At 43.4% G+C, this 26,534-nt stretch overlaps 3 protein-coding genes across 3 annotated transcripts in view; 2 read left to right on the top strand and 1 right to left on the bottom strand.

Moving 5' to 3' along the window:
* Nucleotides 1-428: 428 nt before the first annotated feature.
* Nucleotides 429-1,679, top strand: LOC131901848 (olfactory receptor 52K1-like). The gene has a single exon (XM_059252920.1). The coding sequence runs from the start codon at nt 429-431 to the stop codon at nt 1,431-1,433; it is 1,005 nt and encodes a 334-aa protein (XP_059108903.1). The 3' UTR covers nt 1,434-1,679.
* A 6,698-nt stretch (nt 1,680-8,377) lies between these two features.
* Nucleotides 8,378-10,488, top strand: LOC131901858 (olfactory receptor 52E8-like). The gene has a single exon (XM_059252923.1). The coding sequence runs from the start codon at nt 8,378-8,380 to the stop codon at nt 9,386-9,388; it is 1,011 nt and encodes a 336-aa protein (XP_059108906.1). The 3' UTR covers nt 9,389-10,488.
* A 4,308-nt stretch (nt 10,489-14,796) lies between these two features.
* Nucleotides 14,797-26,534, bottom strand: part of Rrm1 (ribonucleotide reductase catalytic subunit M1) — a 28,888-nt gene continuing 17,150 nt past the window's right edge. The window contains exons 11-19 of the mRNA XM_059269606.1: nt 26,363-26,442; nt 24,730-24,931; nt 24,014-24,163; nt 23,591-23,812; nt 22,305-22,381; nt 19,941-20,076; nt 18,153-18,248; nt 16,854-17,042; nt 14,797-15,343 (exon numbers count right to left, since the gene is read on the bottom strand). Of these exons, the coding sequence (XP_059125589.1) occupies nt 15,155-15,343; nt 16,854-17,042; nt 18,153-18,248; nt 19,941-20,076; nt 22,305-22,381; nt 23,591-23,812; nt 24,014-24,163; nt 24,730-24,931; nt 26,363-26,442 (1,341 nt within the window). The 3' untranslated portion in view covers nt 14,797-15,154. The remainder of the gene's footprint in view (nt 15,344-16,853; nt 17,043-18,152; nt 18,249-19,940; nt 20,077-22,304; nt 22,382-23,590; nt 23,813-24,013; nt 24,164-24,729; nt 24,932-26,362; nt 26,443-26,534) is intronic.

Consider the following 26,534-nt stretch of genomic DNA (forward strand, 5'->3'; position numbering starts at 1 on the left):
GGTTTTGCCACATCAGCTGAACCTAGAATGGAAAAGATTCTATTTCAGCACCTTAGAGCTCATTGAATTTCTCTCTTGTCACTTTGATCACATTCAATACAGACTGAAGTCACTCTATTACTCACCCAGTGTTTCAAGTCCCAGGTATACAAACTAGCACAAAATGGGTCTTCAATCAGGACTCACTGAAAAAAGAAGGGAAACCCAACATGTAGGGAGTGTGGAAAGTAGTTATTTCCTAAAATATCACACTAAAGGTTGACATGCAGCTCTTCATTTCCTCCACAGAAATGCTGTAGTTGATGACAGGCAAAGCACCCAGTCCAGCCTGGTGAGGCTGGGGCAGGTTCTTGCAGGACCTTTCAGGGACTGAAACCAGGCATCCTGCCCCCGCTTCTCCCTGGAGCTGCCCTGCGCCCTCAGGCATCATGTCAGGGTGGAACAATGGCACCTACAATGAGTCCTACACCAGCTTCCTCCTGGTGGGCTTCCCAGGGATGCGGGAAGCCAGAGCCCTCCTGGTGCTGCCCTTCCTCAGCCTCTACCTGGTGATCCTCGTCACCAATGCCCTGGTCATCCACACGGTGGCATCCCAGCGGAGCCTGCACCAGCCCATGTACCTGCTCATTGCCCTGCTCCTGGCTGTCAACATCTGTGCTGCCACCACTGTGCTGCCTGCCATGCTGTTCAGCTTCTCTACGCGCTTCAACCGCATCTCCCTCCCTCGGTGCCTGGGACAGATGTTCTGCATCTACTTTCTCATTGTCTTTGACTGCAACATCCTGCTGGTCATGGCCCTGGATCGCTATGTGGCTATCTGCTACCCTCTGCGCTACCCAGAGATAGTGACAGGACAGCTACTGGCTGGCCTGGTGGGGTTGGCAGCCACCAGGAGCACGGGCATCGTGGCTCCAGTGGTGGTGCTGGCCTCCCGAGTCCGCTTCTGCCGCTCAGAGGTGATCCACCACTTTGCCTGTGAGCACATGGCCCTCATGAAGCTCTCCTGTGGGGACATCTCACTGAATAAGACTGTGGGACTCACTGTTCGAGTCTTCAACAGAGTCCTGGATATGCTTCTGCTGGGAGCCTCCTACACCCGAATCATCCATGCTGCCTTCAAGATCTCATCAGGTGGAGCTCGGGCCAAGGCCCTGAACACCTGTGGCTCCCACCTGCTGGTCATCTTCACTGTCTACTCCTCCACCATGTCCTCATCCATCGTCTACCGTGTGGCCCGCACTGCCTCTCAAGACGTGCACAACCTGCTGAGTGCTTTCTACCTGTTGCTCCCATGTCTGGTCAACCCCATCATCTATGGGGCCAGGACCAAGGAAATCAGGCAGCACCTGGTAACTCTGCTCCAAAGGACTCAGCAACAGGTCTCCACTGAGAAGTCCCAGTCCCTGCCCTCACATAGAGAGCTTCCAGGCTGATTGTCCAGGATTTGTGGGTCCCAAAATCACTCTCACTATTTCGTGAAGGAGGGGCATTCCTGTGAGTCATCTCTGGTATATTTTGTCATGGCTATACTCATGATCTTTTCGTAACAAGGTTCTATTCTATAGCCTCAGCTGTCTAGAACTCCTTAAGTAGGCCAGGCTGACCTGGAACTCAAGCAATTCTCCTTTCTTCCCTTGCCAAATGCCAGCGTTAGAGGCATGAGCCACAGTGCCCATCTTACCTGCATTCATCTCTGAGAGTCTTATGTCCACTTTCTGAAAAACACCTGCTCATTCTGAACTACCATCAGCAAAGCAGGCTTCTGTCCCTGGCTTGATGTTCTCTCCTCTTCCCTCTGCATATGTTTTAGTCATTCATTTATGTATACATCCATCAAATGTTTAGTCTGCATACATCATTGTAACTCAATGGCTGCAAAGAAAGAGAAAATTTTGTCTCTTTCCAGAAGGAGATCTCAAATCTAGCAATCTATGGTGTAATATTCAATAGTAGTTTCTGTACAAAACTCTGTGGAAAGGAGGAGGAGGAGACATTCACTAAGGGTAGGAATTGCCTCCAGAGCATCTGGTGGTCTGAATGAGAGCTGAGGCATAATAAAGTGTTCCCTGGAAAGGAAAAGCTAAAGAGAAGGACCCCTATTCTAGGACTAGAGTTATAGATAAACACAGCAGATGTGGACGCTCACTGCTGTTTCCCTAGTGTGGATGATAGAAATGAATCGAGCAGGAGTGACTAGACAATAGAAGACCCCCTCTGTCACGGCAAGAGGTTTGAGTTTTCCTCCAAGCAACATTCATTGAAGATCCAAAGCAAGAAGGTGGCCAGATCATGCTGTGTGTGATTGTCCTGCTGCCATGGGAGAATGCAGATCAAAGGGTGTCTGATGTGAAGGCCAAGAGAGCTGTTAGGAGGCTGTTACACTAATGTGGAGAGGAAAGAGGTGCTGAGCCTGACTATTGACTGCAAGACAAGAAGAGCTGTAGCCAGGTGTGGGAGAAACCAGGAAGAGAAGAGCTGCAGCCAGATGTGGGAGAAACCAGGAGGAGAAGAGCTGTAGCCAGATGTGGGAGAAACCAAGAGGAGAAGAGCTGTAGCCAGGTGTGAGAGAAACCAGGAGGAGAAGAGCTGCAGCCAGATGTGGGAGAAACCAGGAGGAGAAGAGCTGTAGCCAGATGTGGGAGAAACCAAGAAGAGAAGAGCTGTAGCCGGGTGTGGGAGAAACCAGGAGGAGAAGAGCTGTAGCCGGGTGTGGGAGAAACCAGGAGGAGAAGAGCTGTAGCCAGATGTGGGAGAAACCAAGAAGAGAAGAGCTGTAGCCAGGTGTGGGAGAAACCAGGAGGCCGGGTTTGTACGTCAAGGTCGGAAGCAGAAACAAGGTGAATGGCTTTACCAATGCAAGGGGAGGAGGCTGTGTGATCAGTTGGAGTAGTCAATGATGTTAGAAACTCTGGTGAATCGAGGAGAACAGACGGGTCCTTGGACTCAGTGCTGTACAAGTGGCCGGTGACTGTTTCAGCACTGGCTGTTTCTTTCTCCAGGCCCTGGGAATATGATCTTTGCCTTCATAGACTGGAGAGGGATGGAGGTGTGGCTCAGTGGTGGAGCACATATTCAGCATGTACAGGAGCAGGGTTCTAGCCCTAGTATGCTCGCGCGCGCGCGCGCATGCGCGCGCGCACACACACACACACACACACACACAAACACACACATCAAAAATGCTACACAGAGATAGTCAATTTCAATGAAGTAAAATGGTGAGGACTGAAATAAAAAGCACCATGAACCTGAATGAGGATGGAGAGAAGCTTTCAGGAAGTAAATAGAAAATCATAGATGAAAGGAAAGAAAAAGAAGATGTGGATAAAAAGTTTGCAGAAAAGAAAGAACACAAAGCCCAGGAAAGGAGAGACTAGAATATGATTCTTGTTTCAGACATTCAAAGGTGGTGGGAGTAGGAAGCAACCTTGGAATCCTCCATCCCACAGGAACACTCTGCCTCGGTGTCTGCTAGTTGGAGAAGAGCTGTGGTGATATATTGTGTACCTTAATAAACTTGCCTGAGGATCAGAGGACAGAGCCAGCCACTAGATTAGACATAGAGGTCAGGCAGTGGTGGCACACACCTTTCATCCTATCACTCGGGAGGCAGAGATCCATCTGGATCTCTATGAGTTCAAGGCCACACTGGGCTACATGAGATTGGATCCAGTCTAGGAGAGAAACAGAGCCAGGCAGTGGTGGCACACACCTTTAATCCCAGCACTTGAGATCTCATGCCTTTGCTTGGGAAGCACACACATCTTTAATCCCAGGAAGTAATATGGCAGGACAGAGAAGGGTATATAAGGCAAGAGGAAACAGGAACTCACTCTATTTAGGCTGAGAATTTCATAGAGGTAAGAACTAGGGGCTGGCTGCTCTGCTTTTCTGATCTTTCAGCTTTTACCCTGATATCTGGCTCTGTTTTTGTTTGTTTGTTTGTTTGTTTGTTTGTTTTGTTTTGTTTTTTTATTAAAAGACCATCTAAGATTCGAACAACAGAGAGCCGTGGAATGATGCAGAGCAGGAAAGACAAGTCTTGAAAGAAAGAGGGGCCCCTCCATTTTCGAAAGGAGGGTAGGCAGCTGAAGCACTGACCATTGTGCTGTGTCTTAGTCCACACACAGCTTCCACCGGACTCTCAGCAGGTAGCATGAGGAACAGGAGCACTGGAGAGTGAGTCTGACCTCTGTACAAGAAGGATAGACAAGATGGGAGTGTTCTGAATGAGTGGGAAAGTTTCAAGTCCTGGAGGTCAGCATGAAATATAAAAGTAGGGATGGGAGTGATGCTCCAAGGCAGGACCTTGTTTGTGTCCTGTATGGAGGTAAATGACCATTAAACGAGGGTGTTAAATAGGTCATTGAAAGGTAAACTGCTCAGCAATCCCTCCTATCCATGCTGGATTGGCCTCAGGACCCCTCCCACACCAAAAGTAGCAGATATTCAAATCACTTACATAAAATGGGTAGTAATCATATGTGACCTCCACTTGTTCTCCCATACATATACTTTGATCATTTATAGATACGTATGAGACCTAACACAATGTAAATACTATATAAGTGTTATGATGTGCATTGAAGAAGTCATAAGCAGGAAAGGTCTATTCATGTTCAACATAGATGCAATTTTTAAAACTACTTTTGATCTATAGTTGGCTGAATCATGGATGCAACATCCGTAGGTGGGGGTGGCTGACGCCTCTGTAGCTCAGGAGAAGACTCAAGCTGGAGTCTTTCTTATTTATGAAAATAAAAAGGGCTTTAAAGACACTGGATGGCAATGATGAAGAAAGAAGAAGCCACACATTTTGGAAAACAATCATTTTAGAAACATTAGAAAGCCATTGTGGGGCTGGAGGGATGGATGGCTCAGCAGTTAAGAGTGAGCACTGGCTACTCTTGAAGAGGACCTGAGTTCAGTCCCCAGCATCCATATGACGGCTCACAAACACCTGTAACTCCAGTTCCAGAGGACCTAACACCCTCTTCTGGCCTCTGGGCACTGCACACACGTGGTGCACAGACATACATGCAGGCAAACACTCAAACGTGTAAAATAAAACTAATTCTTTTTTGTTTGGGTTTGGTTTTGGTTATTCAAGACAGACAGGAATTTTTTGTGTAGCCCTGGCTGTCCTGGAATTCACTCTGTAAACCAGGCTGGCCTCGAACACACAGAGATCTTGCCTGACTCTGCCCCCAAGTGCTTTTAAAGGTGTGTGCCACCATGGTCCAGCTATAAAGCTAATTCTTTTTTTTTTTAAAGCCATTGATTGGGACTACTATTCAGAAGCATCAAGATTAAGCTTCTCAGAAAAATATCAAGAAAGTAATTTATTTGGAAGTAACTGTCTCTTTTTTAAAAATATTTTTTTATTTTTATTTTATGTATGTGTGCCTGCATGTATGTATGTCAACACATGTGTGGAGAAGTGCCCACAGAAGCCAGAAGAGGGTGTTACTAATGATTGAAAGCCACCCGATGTGGGTGCTGCTGATACTGGACCCCAGTTCTCTGCAAGAGCAGCCAGGGCTCTTAACTACTGAACTGTCTCTCCAGACCCAAGCAACTGTTTCTTATAACACATATTAAACTGAAGCCTTCCTTTTCCCAAAAGGAACTTGAGCACTTCAAGTACAAAATGAAGATGTTTCGTAACACAGTACAAAGTAGTTAATGTGTGTGTGTGTGTGTGTGTGTGTTGTGTGTGTGTGTGTGTGTGTGTGTGTTTAAAATAAGCCTATAAAAAAGCAACAGCAATAAATCCTAAAGTAACCACTGAAATAATAACAGGACGAAGAGGAACAGATTCTTCTGGGTTTCTCCTTGTTCCCTCCTTCAAGTCCCTGGAAATGAATCCCCTCTGGGACTCTCCTCTGGGTCCTCCACTTGGGCCCCACGTATAATTAACCATCCCTGCACAGACTCACAGATCAGTGCCTTGGAAGTGGGCACTGATCACAGACCTTACCTCCTCAGAGCTTAAATCAAGGCCCAGCAAGTGACACACCTGGAGACTATTGCAGACTGCCACGGTGAGCACAAAGAATTATGGGAAATTTGGAGGCGGGTAAACCTGAGTTTGGAAACAACTTTACATTTCACCCTTGACAAACTTAGATTTCATTTCTGTCCCAGAAGTTAATGCCTGAAGTTCGTTAAGAATGCTAGTTCAATTCTCTACTTTTCTGTGTCTTCACCTACGGGTTCATATAAACGAGTGTTTATATTAAGTTGAAGTTGGCACTGGAAAGGACACACTACATGATGAACACCTGGCACAGAGTCGCCATGTAATAAACCCTCTTGCATTGCTGCTGAGAGAACAGCTCGAAGGTTTCCAGTGCCGCCTCGTGCAGGGCACAAGGATATCAAGATAAGACCAAGAGTCGAGGCTTGGTTCTCTTGCTCGGGGAGACTAAGAAAGTCACTTGAAACCTTTAAACCTGGAGGGTCTGATTCTCATTTATTCACACAGCCTCCAAGAGATGCTTTGAGTTTAATATGATCCTTTCGCAACACTCTTTGTACACACCCTGTTCTGCAGGCTCTGTGCTGGACACTTGCAGAGGTGAATAAGCCATGGTCTCCTCACGAGAAATGCCTCTGGTCTAGTGGGGAGATAAAAACGCCAGGGACTGCGTCATAAAAAAGGCATGCCAAGGGCTCAGCTTGGAAAGGAAGAAGGGAGATTGGGGTCTAGGAGGCTATATGAAATTAAGGGAAAGCTCATTTCTTCCGATGACAGACAGCTAATTGACTTTTCATAAGCTGAGGGAATGGAGAGAGAGAAGTGGAAGATGCCCCGAGGGCAGAGAGAGAACAACCATCTCTCTCCTAGAACATGGCCACAGTGACCACATCCTTTGTGAGTATGGGGAATGAGTTCTTTTTGTGCTGTGGAGGGTATAACGCCCCTTCCTTCGGGAATCACATGATGTCTGCAGTCTCATTCAGCTCTCCTGTCTGTTCATGCTATGGCTACTCTGCACATTAATCCTTAAAGGACAATTTAGAGTCATTGATCTTTACACTATTAGTCTGTAAGTTCATATCTATTAGCTGCGTGGCTTGAACTAGACTTTACCTCTGTATCCTTGCTGATAAAATGAAGTTTTGTTTTGTTTTTAGACAGGGTCTCAGTATGTAGCCCTGGCTGGTTTGGAACTCACTATCTACACCAGGCTAGTCTCAAACTCACAGAGATCTGCTTCCTGCATTATGGGTCTATCGGCATGCACCACAACACTCATCAAACTGAAGACATTTTTTTAAAATTAGACTTATTTATTTAATTTTATGTGTATGAGTATCTTGCTTCCATGCATGTCTGTGCATTGTATGTGCCCAAGGCTTGCAGAGCTCAGAATAAGGCTTTGTATCCCCTGGGTTATAGGCAGTTGTGAACCATCATGTGGGTGCTGGGAAATGAACCTGGGTCCTCTGCAAGAACAGTAAGTGCCCTCAGCCACTGAGTCATCTCTCCAGCTGCCCAAGTAAAGATTTTTTTTAAAGTTAATTTCTGAAAGGATTTGGAGCATTTCCTGTGTAATCACTATCAGATAGGTACCATCTGAGTGTACCCCTCCTCCTAGACCTCATCCATGGACCCCAAGCAAAGCCCTGGGAAAGTCTATGCAGCTCTGAACATGGTGCGCTGGTGAACTCCTGCTCTCCCTGGACTCACCGATGTGAAGGAAAGCAAGCTTCCAGGACAAGGCCAGGCAAGAGGTGCTGCCGCCAGACTAGAGGGGCTAAGGACGGGACCAGACTCTGCAGCCTGGTGCTTTTGGCCCCAGAAAACCAGCTTCCTCAGCAACATTCCTCTGGCCCAGCCAGTGTACCTTGAGCACACAGGTGAGCTCCCTGCTCCTGGCTGACTCCTCTCCCCAGTTTGAAGCCTTACTTGAGTCCTTCCCAGACTCCTTGGAACAAAGCTCCTTTATGTACTTTCTTATCCCTCCTAACTAAAGGGATTTTTTTTTTATTGTTTTACCTCTGAACATCACTTTCCCCTCTCATATACCACATCTAATTTTCTGTCTTATATTTTATTCAACAATAAAATACCTGTAACATCCCCCAAACAAATATAAATATATCTCATACATTTATATTTTACACAGAGAAAACCAGGAGCTCCCTGGGGACAAGGAATGTCTTATTCATCTGTGTAGCTCCCCAAACACCTGGCATTGTACATGTCTGCTCCAAAGCAACACACACACACACACACACACACACACACACACACACACACACACGCATCCCACAGATAGGTTTTCATCATGCAAGCCTCAGGCTCCTAAAATAACCATTTTGTTCTAACAGCCTCTGATTCTCACGCCTGGTGCCAGGACCAAAGTCAATGGGTGAGGATGGAAATGCCAGTATCTTCAACTTTTCCTACACCAGCTTTCTCCTGGTGGGCTTCCCTGGATTGCAGGAGCGGCGGCCCCTTCTGGTCCTGCCTCTTACCTTCCTCTATGTGTCCATCGTTTCTGCCAATGCCTTAGTCATCCATACAGTGGTGGCCCAGAGGAGCCTGCACCAGCCCATGTACGTGCTCATTGCCCTGCTCTTGGCTGTCAACATCTGTGCTTCCACAGCTGTGATGCCTAAAATGCTGGAAGGCTTTGTGCATTATGCTAACCCCATCTCATTACATGGCTGCCTAGCGCAAATGTTCTTTATCTACTTTACGCTCCTTCTGGACTACAACCTCCTGCTGGCCATGGCCCTAGATCGCTATGTGGCCATTTGCCACCCACTTCGCTATACTGAACTGATGACCTCTCACTTACTGGGCCTGATTGCCACTTTTGCCCTGACCCGGAGCCTAGGAGTGGCAGTGCCCCTGGTGGTACTAACTGCAAAAGCTCGATTCTGCCGGACTTCCGTGATCCGACACTTCACCTGCGAATACATCGCACTGCTGAGCATAGCTTGTGGAGACCTGACCTTCAATAACCGGTTGGGATTGGCTATGCGGTTGGTCACCGTGACCTTTGATCTGGCCTTACTGGGAAGCTCCTACACCCGTATCATCTATGCTGCCTTCCGGATCTCTTCTGGGGGAGCCCGAGCCAAGGCCTTGCACACTTGTGGCTCCCACTTACTGGTCATCCTCACCATCTATCTTTCTGGTCTTTCCACTTCCATTGTCTTTCGAGTGGCCAAGACTGTGTCTCAAGATGTTCAGAACCTACTCAGTGCCATATATCTGCTGCTCCCAGGAGCCTTGAATCCTCTCATTTATGGGGTGAGAACTAAGGAGATCCGGCAACACATAGAGAAAATGCTCTGTGGAAAGCAGTCACCCCAAGACATCAGAGAGAAGTCGCAGAACATGAGAGAGGAGAGGGAGTTACCTGGGTAAGAGGGCATTACCAGCTTGAGAACTTGGGGCTGTGGCCTGTGAAAACAAGAAGTAGGCTGTCTGTACTAACAGGATGAGTGGGTTCTTAGCAGGTTATGGCTCAGTGGAGGCCTCTTGTTGAAGATATCATTTGTTGAATTCTTAGAACATTCTGTTACTAACCCCCAAAATAGGATTGCTTGTATTTGTCCTTCTAAGTTCATTCTGTCTTCTTTCCAATCCTTGAAAAAAACTAAAATTATTTGAGAATGCCTGTACCTTTTCTAGGAGACACAGAGTAAGTCAAACAGACCACAATCTGCCCTGAACCCCTGTTTGAAACAAAGTCCCAGCCCTTCTTGTCTCTGCTAGATAAAGTCTAAGACTTGGCATGAATTTCAATGTGACCAGATATGCCTGTCAGCCTCGAGGCTAAGTTCTAGAGTCCTGCTAGTCCTGAACACAGGTGAAGCCCTTGCCTGAGATCCCAAATCTAACACAGGCACACAGAGCCAGACAACCCTGGGTGTCATTTAGACCACACAAATAGGTCACCTCATCATATCCAGGAGCCTCAGGCTGAAAGATGGTCAGGCCAGACCTTCTCTGGGTTCAGGTCTGACACTGTTAGTTTGGTTTCTATTGCTGTGATAAACACCAGGATCAAAAGCAGCCTGGGCAGAACAGGTTACCGTCCATCATGGAGGAACAAAAGCAGAGTAGAGACCACGGGGGAACGCTGCTTTCCGGGGCTTGCTCATCTTGCAGCCCCGCCCACAGTGGGCTGGGCCCTCCCCTATCAATCATTAAGAAAATGCCCAAAGACTTGCCTACAGGCCAGTCTGATGGAGACATTTTCTCAGTTGAGCTTTCCACTTTCCAGATGACTCTAGCTTGTTAACCAAAAATTAACCAATACAGATCCTAAGACCAGAGTAGAGTCTACACTATAGGCTCCAATGAGCCTAATTCCCAGGAAAGAACCCTGAGGTCTCCTTGGGCACACAGACAAGGTGCTGCTACAGAGCCCAGATCTTAAGCAAAGACCAGATTAGGCCCTGATCTGGGGACTTGGGTCTGACCCAAACCCAGGTCAGGTCATTTTCTCAATGGTAGTATGATCTATAGAAACACAACTTCCTCATCAAGTATAGTGGTAATGTCTCAGGATCACTTGATTTTGGGAGTTGAAGGCTAGCCTGAGCAACACAGTAAGACTCTAAAAAATAATAAATTAATTCTATTGCTTAAGACTTCCCACAGACTCGTGTCATCTATGAATGTCTTTAGGTATGTCCCAGAAATGGACTATTGTCCCAAATACTGCATAGAACCTCTGAAACCAAGCTGGATGTTTTTCTCTTCCTCTTAACATGTTATAGGACACTCTTTAGGAAGCCATGGTGCAGACGAGCAGGCACCACGTTGTGTGAGTCATTTCACGGCCCTTACTTGTGCCTTCAGTACTTGCTCAAGTCCAATATTATACATGTTCCTTCCATTATGGTAACAAAATGCTGTGCATGCTCAGAATTATGGCTTGGTGAGTCAGACAACAGCCCACTCATGATCCACAATTCATGATCACTTGGTGGCCCACAGTTAAGTATCCAGTCCCTACTCAGGTTCAGCCCCAAGCCAAAAGTTCTTTCTCAAAAGAACATACATCCAGAGGATGACAGAACTTTACCCCCAAATCCAAATCCTCTGCCATGGTTCACCTCCAGCATCCTGCCAAAGGCTGCAGTTAACACCTCTCTGCCACTGTGACTTCAGGATCATCTTTGGATCTGCTGGATCACATGGCCCAAGTAGCAGAGCAATTTTCGAGGCATCCTTGATCTGTGGCAGAGACTTCCCTTGCTTCGGACCACATGTGAAGCAAGCAGCTTTTCCAGATGCTCAGTAAACAAACAGACCAGATAGAACACCCAAACGAGGGCGATTTCGCCTTCCAAACTCAGAAGTCTCTCAAGTATTTTACCCTTTCCTTGACTGTGGAAAGTCAGGTACAACTTATCCTTTACCTTGTATCACAGGATCCTGGAAAATTTCTCTGATTTGAAGGACTCTGAATGTTTATCAGATTTATTTCCTGCCCATAGACATGTCAATAAGTCTAGAATAGTCTACTTCTTCCCCATGTTACAAATACTGCTCCAGTCTGCAATATCATCGATGTACTAGTTCTGTTTTGTGGAAGGGAAAGCTGATTGAAGTCATGTGAGAACTAAATTATGACATAGAGAGAATTAATATACCTTCAAAATAAGATAAGGGGCTAGAGAGATAGATGGCTCTGTGGTTAAGAGCTCTTGTAGGGGAGAACTTAGTTTAAACCCAAGTTTAGTTCTCAGCATTCACATCAGGTATCACAAACACCTGTAATCCTAGCCCCAGATCCGATGGCTTCTTCTGGCCTCCGTGGGCAACTGAACTATGTGTACACACCCTGACACAGACACACATACCTACACTTTTTTTTTTTTCGAGACAAGGTTTCTCTGCATAGTGTTGGTGCCTGTCCTGGATCTCGCTCTGTAGATCAGGCTGGCCTCGAACTTACAGACAACCGCCTAGCTCTGCCTCCCGAGTGCTGGCATTAAAGGTGTGTGTCACATACTTAAAAAAAAAATAAAATCTTAAGGCCAGGCATGGTGGTGCATGCCTTTAATTTCAGCACTTGGGAGACAGAGGCAGGAGGATCTCTGTAAAATTGAAGCCAGCCTGATCTACATAGCAAGTTTTAGGGCAGCCAGGACTACATGGAGATCCTGTCTAAAATAATAATAATAATAATAATAATAATAATAATAATAATAACCAATAAATCTTTTAAGATAGTAGAAATATGTAGTTGCTCTTGTCAGCTGAAAGCAAATGTGCTTCTGGTTGCCTTTACTAAGGATTAAGTAGGGAAAACAAATCAGAAACTGCATACCAGGGGATAATTTGTTCAAGCAAAAAAAATCCCATCTGATTGGAGTCACGATCCAGTTAAACTTACAACAATCTATTGCCATTCCCTTGGTTTTTACACAAGCCAAATGGGTGAGCTGAATGAAGATGGGGTAGAAATCACCAAGTTGATGGTGACACTAATCTCTGTCATCCTTCCAGGTTGCAATTGGCTTTGCTTTTCCATCCTGAGTGGCTAACATTTGCCTTTTCCTAGTACAACAGTCCTCACTCTGTAGTCACGGGACCAAGCTGCAGAGCGCACGTTACAATGATACATTCTGAAGAAATAACCACAGGATGGTTCTGGGAACTGCCTTCAAACTCTGTGAGACAAAACTGAGCTAGATCTACCTATAGATCATGATGATTTGGAGTGTTACCTGAAATTACTGCAGTTAAAAGTCAAAGTCCAGTAATCTGTGAGAGGTTGATTTCCTTTTCCCAGTGTACAATGCCCTATACAAGGCCAGTGGGAAGCAGGAAGAAAGACTTAACTCAAGGGAATGTGGTGTCTCCTTCATTTAAGGGCTCTGGACCTATACACTTGACCAAAGCTGGAAACTGGGTGAAGTACTAAAACCATTTATAGAATTCAATTAGACTCTGTTTACTTGGCCCCAAACTCTCCTACTCATACAAGTCAAATAAGACTGCAATAGCTCTCCTATCTATTCTAGGAACTCCCTAATTAACTGGCCTAACCACAGATCTCTACACACAAATAACAGACTGTGGCCTTGATGCTGTCTGTATTCTTTACGGTAACCAAGCATACTTTGCCTATAGGGATAACTAGGACAACTCTAGAAATTCGAGGAAATATTTACCCAAATATAATCCAAGTACATGCTACCAGGGACTTCAGTGACCACACATGGTTAAGGCTTTCCAGAATACGCAAAGCAGCAAAGTCTGAGAATCTGATTTGCAAAATGGCCTCATTACAAGTCAAAGTCCAGATTCTCAGTACCGAGGCCCAGAGCCCATGCCAGTTATAGAAAACAAGCAGAAACTTCTTCAGGGAACAGAGACAGTGGCCCTACTGGCCCAAGACATTAATGCTGTCTCAGGCAAGAGATGTAGCACTGTAGGTCGTGCCTGCTTAACATACAATAATCCCCCAGCACTGCATAAACCAGGTGTAGCAGCACACACCTGCAATCCCATCCTCAGGAGCTGTAGGCAGGAAGATGACAGATTCAAGGTTACCTTCAGCAAGTCTGAGGCCAGCTAGGCTTCCTAAGACTCCAGTCTCAAACAAAGACAAAACAAACCAGTTGTCTTAAACAGATTAAAGGCTGATGGAAAACATGGACAAATTAAATAAATGGAATCAATTACTAATAGCATCAGACTATCAACAAAGACAAAAATGATTTAAAATTTTTTTAAAAAGCATCAAATTCTGGAGCTAAAGACATAACTGAAACAGAACATTCACTAGAGGAATTAAACAGTTAAGCCTGAGCAAGAAAACAGCCAGTTTAAGGACTGAAAAATCAAAATTGAGTCTAGAGAGCAGAAAGAGGGAGGAAAAAAAGAAAACAGGGACCTACATGGCCACCAATGTGAAGCAGTAGACTCATTATGAGTTCCATAAGAGAGAAAAAAGAGCAGAACAGTTAATGAAAGAAAAAACGGCCAAAAACTTCTCGGATTTAATGAAACGTCAATCTACAAGACCAGGAAATCCCCTACTAAAACACACGAGAAGGACTTTACTAAAATATGAAAGGCATGTGATAAGGATATGAAGACAGTGAAACCCTAAAGCATCTCTCATGGAAATATAATGGTGCTGTCAATATAGTAGTTCCACAAAATCATACAGTCCAACAGTTCTTTGCTGTATAGGACCAACCAAACCAACCTGAAAGCAGGAATTCAACAGATGCTGTTCACCAGTGTTCATGGCAGTCATTGTTCTCAATAGCTAAGAGGAAGAGACAACCCAAGTCCATCTAACAGATGACTGGATGGACACAATGTGCTGTGTATATATAGAGAGGTACCGAGAGTTTATACTTCGATGTATCTAGTTATCATGTAAGACACAAGGGGACACATACTGCACTCTCTGTAGGAGGTCCCTGGAGTGCACATTCATAAAGATGTAAAATAAGAATGGTTACCAGGGACTGAGGGGAACGAGGAATAAGGAATTATTGTTTTTATGAGTAAGAGTTTCTGTTTGGAATGATGAAAACATCCTGGAAATGGCTAGTGACAATAATTACCCAATAGTGTGAATATACTAAATGCCACAGAATCAAATTTAAAATGGATAAAACTGGCAATTTTAGGTTATAGATAGTTCATCATGGGGCAGGGAAGAGCATATATTAACATCAGACTTCTATACAGTCTAAATAATGTCTTTAAAATTTTGCCTCTGAACTCTCAACAGAAAATTTTTTTTCAAAATTCACCTTTGTATGATAATAGATGACAAATTTAGCACCACACAATCAGTTACAAATGTTTTTATTTCAAAATTACCTATAAAACATTACATAGACAAAGCAGACGAGGTATCGCTTGGCTTTACTTCTAGGAAAACAGTCAAAGTGGAACTAAGTCTCTTTGTCCAAACTGAAATGGTCAGACAGAATGTTGGAGGAGGAGACTTCCTAAGTCTCAGTCTATCTCCAAGTCTCTTCTGCATTCCCAAAACCTCTACTTTGATTCCTAATATCAAAGCTGGGTTTGAAGTCAAGAACTTCATGACAGGTCTAGCAAAGTTTTCCCGTAATCAAGCAAACCCACTATGCCTATCTATGCTCAAGAAGTCTGCTAGGCGAGAGCCGGTCTCTGCTAGGCCTCTTCTCAGGATCCACACATCAGGCACTCCTCTCTGTTCTCCAAAGAGCACACCATGGCTGCTGTGTTCCTCTCCTTCTCCTCTTCCTCCTTCAGGGCCTTCTCCCTGTCTTTCAGCTTTTCCTTGTTCAGAGTGAACTGGATTGGATTAGCCGCAGGTCTTGTCCTTAAATAATACATCCCGGTCTTTAAACCCTACAAGGGAAAGAAGCACAGCTATTTAGAAGAATTCCAAGAGAACAGTACAGAGTCAAGATCTCTGCTCAAAATAACTCCCATGTGGTCAGTTACAAAACTAATTTTTAAAACCTTTAAATATATTACTATAAACCAACTTAAACTCTTTTTTAAACTTGCAATTTTATCTATTCCATGAAGCATTCGGAAAAGTGCTTAAATACATAGCTAAACCTTGGGGGTTTTGTCCCTAAAATAGGATTGCTTCTTTGGAATGTCAAATATTTTTGTTCAGTTGTAGCTACTTTTACATGTATCACTTCCAGGTTTGTACAAAACAACATTCCTGCCTTAGACTGTAACCATTTAGGGGATGAGACAGTCCAGGTAGAACAACAGACATCAACACTTCACAAGGGTCATCTTCCTGTCCAGTATTCCCACATTAAGTAAGAGTCTATCTGTAACTCCACAGAAGGAAGGCCTCTCTCATGTCAAGGTAAACTCGGATTACAGCACTTATTACACTGTGGCAGCTGGCAACAATGTAACCTGGCTCACACACTGTGGGTAAAGCAGGGACAATGGATGCTTTTGAATAGTGGACTGACAGTGAGTGTAAAGCTACTTTGGAAAAGGCAAGAGCGCACAAGATGGTCTGGAACAGAGAGGTTGGTGAAAAAGAGGGCAGTGGGAGAGAAAGAGAGGCTTAAGAAACAGTATATAGGGGCAGAAAGACTGTAAGAGACAGAGGCCCAGACAAGTGGAGCAAAGTGCAGCCTCTGGATGCAAGCGAGTCATTGTTCTGACATGGAGTTAATGAGTCCCCACCCCAACTGACGAGCTATGGACAGTTGATGGTTTCTTGGGGAGAGAAAGTCAACACCCAGCAGTGTATGGACAGTACAAATTGGAGTTGGTGGGTTACTTAAAAACAAGAGAAAGAGGGCCAGGTGTAATAGCACACACCTTTAATCTAGCACTTGGGAGGCAGAGACAGGCAAATCTCTGGGAGTTCGAGGCCAGCCTGGTCTACAGAGCAAATTCTAGGACAGCCAGGACTGCACACAGAGAAACCCTGTCTCAAGAGAGAGAGAGAGAGAGAGAGAGAGAGAGAGAGAGAGAGAGAGAGAGAGAGAGAGAGAGAGAATGACAGACAGAGAACACAAAGTTGTGGGAGTTGGGTGGATCTGGGAGTAGTTAAAGGTGATTATGAATGACCAAAACACATTGTATGAAATTCTGTATCTAAAACAAAGGCCAGATGATGGCTCAGTAGTTTAAGAACACTTCCTGCCCTTCTAGAGGATCTAAGTGTTCAGCTCCCAGCACCCATATCAGGCAGCTCACAACTGCTAAACAGAAACAAGAAAACCCAAAGTGAAACTTTGATCCGACATAAAAACCACTGAAGCTTAACACATTTGGACTTGAACTGAAAAAAAACTTCCAGATAGCAACATGAAAAAGGCAGCTGAAGCAGACACTATTTCAAATCCCAAATGCCATCTCCGGGTGCTTGACCAACCTGCTTCCAGCCGTAGAAGTGCATACTAGTAAGTTTGCCATAGTTAGGCTCAGCAATATGGATGTTTAAAGACTGGCTCTGATCGATGAAAGCACCTCTCTCGGCTGCCATCTTGAGAACAGTCTTCTGAGAGATCTCCCACACAGTTTTATAGAGTTGCTTCAGGTCATCAGGAATTTCTGGTATGCTCTGGAAAAGGAAAACCATGTGTTGTCGTTTTAATGTCAATTAAAGAAAGCAATATAACTAACAGGTTAATGATGCTTACTACAATGCTTGGTTTGGTCTTCCTATAGATCTGGCACTGCCATGCAGTTAGTATCTTAACGGTCATAGCAAGTTTGCCCAAACTGCTAATCTCTTGCTAAGTCAATAAAATCTCATTTAACAAACCAAATATAAATCTGATGGAGTGACTTAAACATCAACTGGCTTAGGGACAAAACAGTTACTGTTCTAGACGTATTTAAGAAAGGAAGGGGATCAGGTGGTGATGTGCATGCTGGGAGGCAGAGGCAGGTGGATCTCTGTGAGTTTGAGGCCATCCTGGTCTACAGAGCAAGTTCCAGGACAGCCATGGCTACACAGAAAAAAACCTGTAGAAACACCCCCCCCAAAAAGCGAGGGTGGTGGTGGTGTAGAGTTAAGCTAATAAATGACAGAAACACAAATAATCAAGATTTTACAGGCACAAGATCAAAGGAAGCAGTGAGCTAAGTCAGAAGGCCACAGACTGCACTTAGAGTCAAAATGGTTTTCTTAGGCCTACGGCTGACTGAATACATTGAAATACACAACCTGGCTGATGCTACAGTTTCTAACATGAAAATCCGAAAGTTAGAGGAGCAGTTGCCAAGCTGGCCAGTGTTTATCCAAGGCATCCATCTACACAAATGCAATCATTTTATTGTTAAGCACTACCTGACTACTTTCTAGACTGTTTGTCTCAGTCCCCCATGCTTTTTAAGTTTAACTCCAATTTCAGGTTTTCAAGAAATCTGACTCCTACTTCCTGGCATTCTTATTTACTTGGTAATACATGCAACCCAAGCTTCAAGACTTTAAAAGCTTCCCAATTGTGAAAAAAAACTGGGAACTACTGTTTTATTGGAGAAACAGGACTATGTAAAGGTGTGTATAAAACAAGCACAACAATGCAGAAATACAAACACATTATTTAATAGAGCCTGTGCAGCCACAGTGAAAGACTATTTTTCTTTGTATTGCCTGGGAGAAGCAAGATGGCACCACAATGTTCAGTTTAGCTCCTAGAAAGCACACGCCATTTCTAGTCTGTACCTGGATGGACCCATTGCATGCAATAATCTGGTTTTTCATCTCTTCATTCCACAAGCCCCGCTCAGTAAGATCTTTCAGTAAGTGAGGATTCACAATCTGATGAAAAAACAAAAAGATGTCAAGAAATGAAGTAACACTGGCAGGGCCTATAACGGATCCCAGGCCTAGAGTTCAAAATAAGTAAGACAGCTGAATTACTTATTAGATCCCCTAATAAATTCCTTTTTTTTTTTTTTTTTTTAAAAAAAAAAAACAAAACTGAGAGGACCATTTCACCACACAAAGCTACATCCCTTTAAGGTCTTGACATCTATTATTGAAGAAACAATATATTGTGGTAATCATTCTACAAAGTATGTACACATGTATGTACATATATATGTACCACACACATATACATCAGATCATCACATTATTTGTCTTGGATTTTTGTAAACCTTATTTTACTAACACTAAAAAAATTTTTAAGATGTGTGTTCATATACCCATGAAGGCCAGATGGATGAAATGCCCTGAAGCTAGAATTATAGGTCATCCACTGTGGGTGTTGAAAACCAAACTTGGGTCCTCTGCAAGAACGGCACATGTTCTTAGACTCTGATGGCACTTGCACATATACATGCACATTCCCACTGACACACATGTACACATACTTAATAAAATAAATCTTAAGTGGCTCAGCCAGGAAAGGTGTGTCCCACCAAACCTGACAACCCCGGCTTCCTCCCTGGAACTCATATGATGGAAGGACAGAACCAGGAATTGTTCTCTGTCCACCTGCATGGTGTGCCATAAGCCTGCCCCTCCCCCAAGTGTTTTTAAAAGCTTAAGAAAAAATATGGCCTTTGCAAAGAAGAAAAGAAACAACATGTCTAAGCCAAGAAATTTTATACAAACTGATTCTTCTTTGGTTTTCTCAAGTGATCACATAATAAAAAAACTTCAGTAAAATAACTAGAAATGCAACTTTCCTACACCTGACAAAAAACTTACTTCAGGACATCTAGTAATCTACTGTTTTTTAAAAAAATTAGTAGTTTTCAACCTTGCAGCACAAAGAATTACCTGGGAGCTTACAAAACAACACTGATCTCACCAACAAAATTCTCTTTGGTAACTATGTCTGAGAACCATTCTCTTGTCTCCACCTCCTAAGTGCTAGAATCAAAGGAACAACCCATTCCTGCCTGACCTGAGAACCACTTTAAAATGATACTTTTTAAAAAATGGGATGGGTGATGCTATGTAGCCTAGGCTAACCTAAAACTAGAGTGCCTCCTACCTCAGTTTCCCAAGTGCTAGGATTATAAACACAAGTCACCATACCTGAGTAATACTATTTCTATGGGCACCTTTAATATGCCAGCTAAAGCATGTGAGGTATGAAACATGCAGGGAATGGTAGAACATACCTATAATCCAAGTACTCAGAAGGCAGAGGTAGGAGGATCACTGCAAGTTGGAGGCCGGCCTGATCTACATAGTGAGGCTTTTCAAAAAACAGAAACAATTAGGCACTCGTCAACTCTGACTCAGTCAGACATGGTGGTGTACACCTGTAATGCCAGCACCTGAGAAGTGGAGAAAGAACAATCTATTCAAGGTCATCTTCAGCTACATGGCAAGCTCAAGGTCAGCCAGGGTTACCTGAGATTGTCTCAAACAAAAAACGAAAACAGCTTCTTTCATACTGTTCCTCTGGTCACGGGCTGCTCAGGCAGATTATGAGTAAGCTTTTACTCCCAGTTTTCAGAAGAGCTCCTACAAACCTGGCTGTAAAGTTCTCACCTGAAATTCTCCTGACAAGACCCTGCGAGTGTAGATATTACTGGTATAAGGTTCAATGGACTCATTATTCCCCAGAATCTGAGCAGTTGAGGCAGTAGGCATTGGGGCAATAAGTAAACTGTTTCTTACACCATACCTTAAAAGAAAAAGATTATTAGAGATTATTAGAGAGTCTGCGACACGGTAGTATAGCAGAAGCTGAGAATACCACCACAGAGGCATGTAACTCACATACTGACTTCCTACTACAGGAGCACACTTCACAGCATGGATGCCACTGTTCCACTCTTCTAAAATGTCCGCCCCGAACAGACCGGCAGTTTTAATGCTAGCAAGCCTTACAAAGTCCTCACTTATGCCACTTGTTCTGTGGCACTTAGGAGTCACACACAGCACTCGATGCACTATTTTGCCCAGGGAAACTGAACTCAGGCCTGAGCAGCCCATCTGTATCACAGCGCATTCATTCAAGCCCACTCATCTTTATTATGTGCCTTAATGATCACTGGCCCCTTCACAAAACAATGCTGTGAAAGTGGTCAGAACTAGTCACCTATCACTACAACTCTCCATTATCCTAGGTAAAAGGAAAAATTATGCTCCGAAAAAAATTCTAATTTCTCCTACTACCAATTATTAGCTTCTAAAAAGTTAATTTTTTCACTTTTCAGTACCAAGAGTATTTAAAGAATATACTATTTAACATTCTTAGAAATCTCCACAACTTAGCCTAAGATACCAACTCCAGGGCCGGCAAGATGGTTCAGTGGATAAAGGCATCTGCCACCAAGTCTGATAACCTGAGTTCAATATACAGAATGCACATGGTAGGAGAGATCCAACTTCTTCAGGCTGTCCTTTGACCTCTATGCATGCCTCAACATACATGTATGCGTGCACATATGTACACACAATAAATATATATTAAAATTTTTTTTGAAAATGTATAGAGACCAACCTGCACGGCATTTTCCTGACTAGGTGGGCAACAAATACAAATGTCAAAACAAATACTTGTTCTTCAAGCACTTCCGGTGACTAACACCATTGCACATACTCTGTCTGCACTGCTTGTTTTAAGTTCCTATAATACAGATAGCCTGTCCTTCCTACATTCTACACTCATGGATCCATATAGTGCTCAGCATTGAGCCTCAGGTCCTAGGGGGTTTGTACAACTAGGTTCACAACCTCAACCTCACTGTCACTTCTAGATATAAGGCATCAAGCAAACCACCAGTTTTCTCGTGCCTTTACTTCTTCACCTGTAAGTCCCAGTATCATGTTCACAGATAGGAGACTGCTATGAAGTCATATTTACTAACTATGATTCCCAACTATGGAATCATCTATAATCGCTGAAAACATTAAGATCTACTTTCACTTGAAGATCTCCAAACCGAACCTCAGAATCTGTCAAGTTCCAATTACATTTACATGACCAAACTGTACGTGTATGAAAGAGGTCTAGAAAAACACATCATCGGGTTGGAGAGATGGCTCAGAGGTTAAGAGCAGTGACTGCTCTTCCAGAGGTCCTCAGTTCAATTCCCAGCAACCACATGGTGGCTCACAACCATCTGTAATGAGATCTGGTGCCCTCTTCTGGCCTGCAGACAGACATACATGCAGGCAGAACATTGTATACTAAATAAATAAATCTTAAAAAAAAAAAAAAAAAAAAAAAGAAAAGAAAAACACATCATCAGATCTCTGGAGAAAGGAACAAATTGTATTTCTGTTTGTTCTGTGGAGCAAGCAGTTGACCGAAGTATAAAGAACAGTTTTAACTTTCGATTTTATTTCTGTATTTAGGGTAGGGCATGGGGGGTCTACAAGTCTGCAGCCAGCCTAGACTATAGAGTGAGAGCCTATTTAAAAAAGCAAAACAAAACAAAACAAAAAACTATAAGCCCAGTGAATAAAAGAGTAAAAACATTTCTTTTTTAAAGTAGACCTGTTTGGGCCAGGCAGTGGTGGCACACGCCTTTAATCCCAGCACTCTGGATGGAGGCAGAGGCAGGAGGTTATCTGTGAGTTCAAGGCCAGCCTAGTCTCCATAGTGAGTTCCAGGACAGCCAGAGCTACATAGTGAGACCATGTCTGGAAACAAAACAAAACAGCTCCTCAAATAACATCCATTCATACGGAAACGCCTACTGTGTGCTAAACGGCTTTCATTGCACCAAGCAAGCTTCACATTACTATTTTCTTAGTTTTCTAAGCCATTTCTGTGAGGTAGGTCACAGCCCCAATTCAGAAGACAGTTTTTGAGTTCAGAGTTAAAATAGCAAATGTAACTCCTGAAGAACCAGAAAGCCCCAGTCTCCTGGCGTCCATGCTACTTTATACATCTCCACTTACTTTGCAATCTTCTCTTTGAGAAGCTTCCAGTCCCACAGGTCTGTAGGAATAACATTCCACATATCATACTGAAGAATCTAAGAAATAAATACCCCACATTTATGATGTTACTCTCAGGCAATTTAAAACAACGACCAAAAAATTTTTAAAAAGGGCTAACTGCCATATCCCCACATCCCAGCAAATGCTGTCTTGTAGTCAACACATTAAGAAATATCAGCTCCAGCTGGAGAGATGGCTCAGAGGTTAAGAGCACTGACTGCTCTTCCAGAGGCCCTGAGTTCAATTCCAGGCAACCACATGGTGGCTCACAACCATCTGTAATGAGATCTGGTGCCCTCTTCTGTGTACATAATAAATAAATAAATTAAAAAAAAAAGAAAGAAAGAAAGAAAGAAAGAAAGAAAGAAAGAAAGAAAGAAAGAAAGAAAGAAAGAAAGAAAGAAAGAAAGAAAGAAATATCAGCTCGCCAGGCAGTAGTGGTGCACACTTTTAATCCCAGCACTCGGGAGACAGAGACAGGCAGATCTCTGTGAGTTCGAGGCCAGCCTGGTCTACAAAATTAGTTCCATGACAGCCATGGCTATACAAAGACACCCTCTCTCGAAAAACAAAAAAAGGACTATTGGCTCCAGTGAATCTCTTGGACAAAGTCCCATTAAGCATACTGATCAGAAGCAGCCTGGGACCTCATCTCAACCACATTCCTGCAGATCTACAAAGCAGTAAATCTTAACATTCACGAAATGGTTTCAGAGATGCATTCCTTTTATAAGAAAGCATACTCTGTAATCTCTGCTTCCTTGATCTGTTTATTGGGCTAAGATAAGAATACCAAATTCCAAGTAACTACACACTAGACTTTCTGAGTGTCAGAATAAACAGAGAAACTAAAACTTTATACAGAAGGGAGACATACTACTGATGACAAGGGCAGCAGGGAAGACAGAATCCTAAGATGGCTCCCAGATTCCAGGCCCTGGTGTCACAAGCCATGGATAATCTGTCTTCTACTTGAATGTGGATAGGATCTGGGAATATCATAAATGTCTCAGTGTCTCTTGCAGAACAGTGACTGCTGGATTTAGGGTCCACCTGAATAAATCTAGGCCTCAATAACCCAGAACAACCCCATCTCAAGGTCCTCAACTACATTTGTAAAGACCCTTCTGCAAACCAAGCGCTCTCCCAGGGAGCAAGATGTGTGTTCATCCTTTGAGGAGGGGTCATTATTCAGCCCATTACTGGTACTCATAGGCAAAAGGAAATCTCAACCGCATACTTACTCCTTTGCTGACTGGAGAGCCCTCATACGTTTCATAAGGGCCATACTCCTTTGCTAGGTCACAGCTGGCTTCCAAAGCTCCATAATAAATAGTTTCAAAGATCTGCTTATTCAATAACTGGGCTTCTGGGCTCTCAAAGGGGTATCTCATCAGGATGAAAGCATCTGCTAGACCTTGTACCCCAATTCCAATGGGCCGATGGCGTTTATTTGATAAGTGTGCCTTTGTGAGAAAAGATGTGGAAAAAGGAAAAGATCATTGAACACAAAAGGTAACATTCTATACCACCGACACACATGACCTCTTCCTTCTCATTCTCTCACAGCATTCCGAGGACATTCATTTCAATTAGGACTTGCAGACCATGACAAACTTCCATCTTGGATTCAGTAACAACCAATAAGCAGGGAAATTTATCCATACCTCTGGAATAGGGTAGAAGTTGATATCAATTATCTTATTCAAATTTCGGACAACGACTTTAGTGACTTCAGCCAGTTTCTTAAAGTCGTATGTATGTTCCGGTGTGACATACATATTCAGAGCCAGAGAAGCCAAGTTACAAACGGCAACCTGCAACATAAAGAAAGGTTCAGAATCACACACTTTTGGTTTCTTCTCCCTCTTTCAGTGAGATCACTAAAGTCTTTATGAACTATCAGGTGTGAAAATTTACCAACAGCCCCCCACACCAGTGCTGAAGACCAAACTCAAGGAATTATTACTCTTCGCTGAGTAACCTCTTTACAACTAAGCTAAATCACCAGCCCCTAAAATTGGGATTTTCTCATCATTTATCAGTATATTTCTAATCCCAATGATTCCACCTATCCACTATCAGTTACATATGTGAGTTGTACTATTTAGAATACTGAAATAGTTCCTAACTGTACTCCCTGATGCATTTCATTCTCCATTCTCCCGAGGGGGGGGGGGGGGGGCGGTAAAGTCTTACTTTTAAAATACAGCTTAGTTAACATAACTATGCCACATAGTTTTGTGTGTGTGTGTGTGTGTGTGTGTGTTCAGTGCTGGGGAACAAAATTCCCTTCAACCACTTCAGTAAATTCAATGAGGGACTCACAAGTAGTAACGACCTCTACAATTCCCTCAGTATGCTAGGTAGCTTCTCTACCTACCTCATCTTTGCTGGTATACTCTACTATTTCTGTGCACAGGTTGCTGCACTTGATGGTTCCCAGGTTTTGCTGGTTGCTCTTCCGATTACAGGAATCTTTGTAGAGCATGTATGGGGTGCCCGTCTCTGTCTGAGATTCAATGATGGCATACCAAAGCTGCTGAGCTTTCACAACTTTGCGGACACGACCCTGCTTCTCGTAACTGAAAGACAAAGATAGAATTATTCCAATATTCACACCCTAGGAAGAATACATGAAAATATAAAGTTATGCAAATTCTCAAAGCTTTACTAAAGGGGAGAAAAAGGAATGATATTCATCATTTTTTAAAGACTGGTTCTATTTATTTGTGTATGTGTGCCTGTGTAAGTATATGTGCATGTGTGTGTGTGAATGCACATGCATGTGGGCACATGGAAACCAGAGTCAGAGTAAGTGATATTTTCAGGATACCTGGCTTGTTATCTGGGTGCTGAGAACCAAATCAGGGCCTCAAGACTGTGCATGTGCACTCTTAACTACTGAACCATTCCTCCAACCCTGATATCCATTTTCTATCAGCTGAGACCACCAGAAAAACAGGCAGCTTTAGATTCCTTCAAATGACCCCACCAAATCAGTAACACTGTTCAAAGTAAAAAGGAACAAAAGCCATCATCAAAATCATGGCAGCTGCTTACACAGCCTCTACCATACAGCCTGCATTTCTTTGCTTTTCCTTCTGCTTTTCTTTCATACCTGGCGTGACCTGGGGATATTTTACCTGACAGTCTGGGCTTTCTTTCTCTGAAGTCCCCTCCCCTTGTACATGCAGCTGCTTACCAAACACCATTGTGAAGCTGCCTACTTCCTTGGACCCTAACTAACTAAAAAGCCTGGCTTTCTCTCTTCCTCTTACCCATCGACCTCCCTGCAGCTGCTGCTATTTACAGCTTGCCTGCCCGTTGTTTTTCCTCAAACTGTAGTGAAACTGTCATTAACCTTCAAAATATAAAAAACAAAACAAAATTTACTACTGTGCTAATTTTAATGAACTGTCAACATGTGTGTCCTAGTTATTTGTGATTTATGTTACCAAAAGCACTAGACTGGGGCCAGGAGGTGGCTCAGTAAGTAAGGGTCCTTACTGCCAAACCTGAGAATCTGAGTTTGATCCCGAGGATCCACACAGTGGAAGGAAAGAACCAAGGTGACCTCTGACCTCCATATATACACTGTGGCACATTTGTGCCCCCAATCCCAAAATAATTACATAAATGTAATGTTTTTAAAAAGTACTATGTTATAAAATAACTCTTCTCAGTTTTTATAAGGATCAATTAAAAAAATACCAAGCACTCAAATTTTAAGAAGATAAATAATTTTGGTGAAAAAGTCAAGAAACATCTAACAAAAATCAAATTAATAATTACACTCTCTTCTGGATACTTTCAAAGATTTCTAGAAATGAACTAATGATTAAGTATTTTTCTGTTTATCCAATGGGAAGGCTCAAACTTGGTGCCTCACAACAGGATAGGTAAATGGTCAAGAGCCTCGGCTTAAGCCCACCATAAACACTTCTAACATTTGGATGCCCTGAGTAAGAGAAACCACGGCTCAAATGATTATATCATGAATATTTTTCTCATACCTTTCATACAACTTCTCAAATTCCTCTCCCCAAACTTCATCCAGACCAGGACACTCATTTGGACACATCAATGACCAGTCCTACAAAGAAGTAGAACCAGCTATGAGAAATGTCATACAACCAGCCAATACCCACTGCAAATCCCGCAAGAAGGGGGCTTCCATGGCAATGT

The sequence above is a fragment of the Peromyscus eremicus genome, chromosome 1, assembly GCF_949786415.1.
Source record: "Peromyscus eremicus chromosome 1, PerEre_H2_v1, whole genome shotgun sequence".
Classification (NCBI taxonomy): Eukaryota; Metazoa; Chordata; class Mammalia; order Rodentia; family Cricetidae; genus Peromyscus; species Peromyscus eremicus.

Bases quoted from the DNA above. Each gene is read 5' to 3' on its own strand.
- LOC131901848 (XM_059252920.1), top strand. From the start codon at position 429: ATGTCAGGGTGGAACAATGGCACCTACAATGAGTCCTACACCAGCTTC.
- LOC131901858 (XM_059252923.1), top strand. From the start codon at position 8,378: ATGGGTGAGGATGGAAATGCCAGTATCTTCAACTTTTCCTACACCAGC.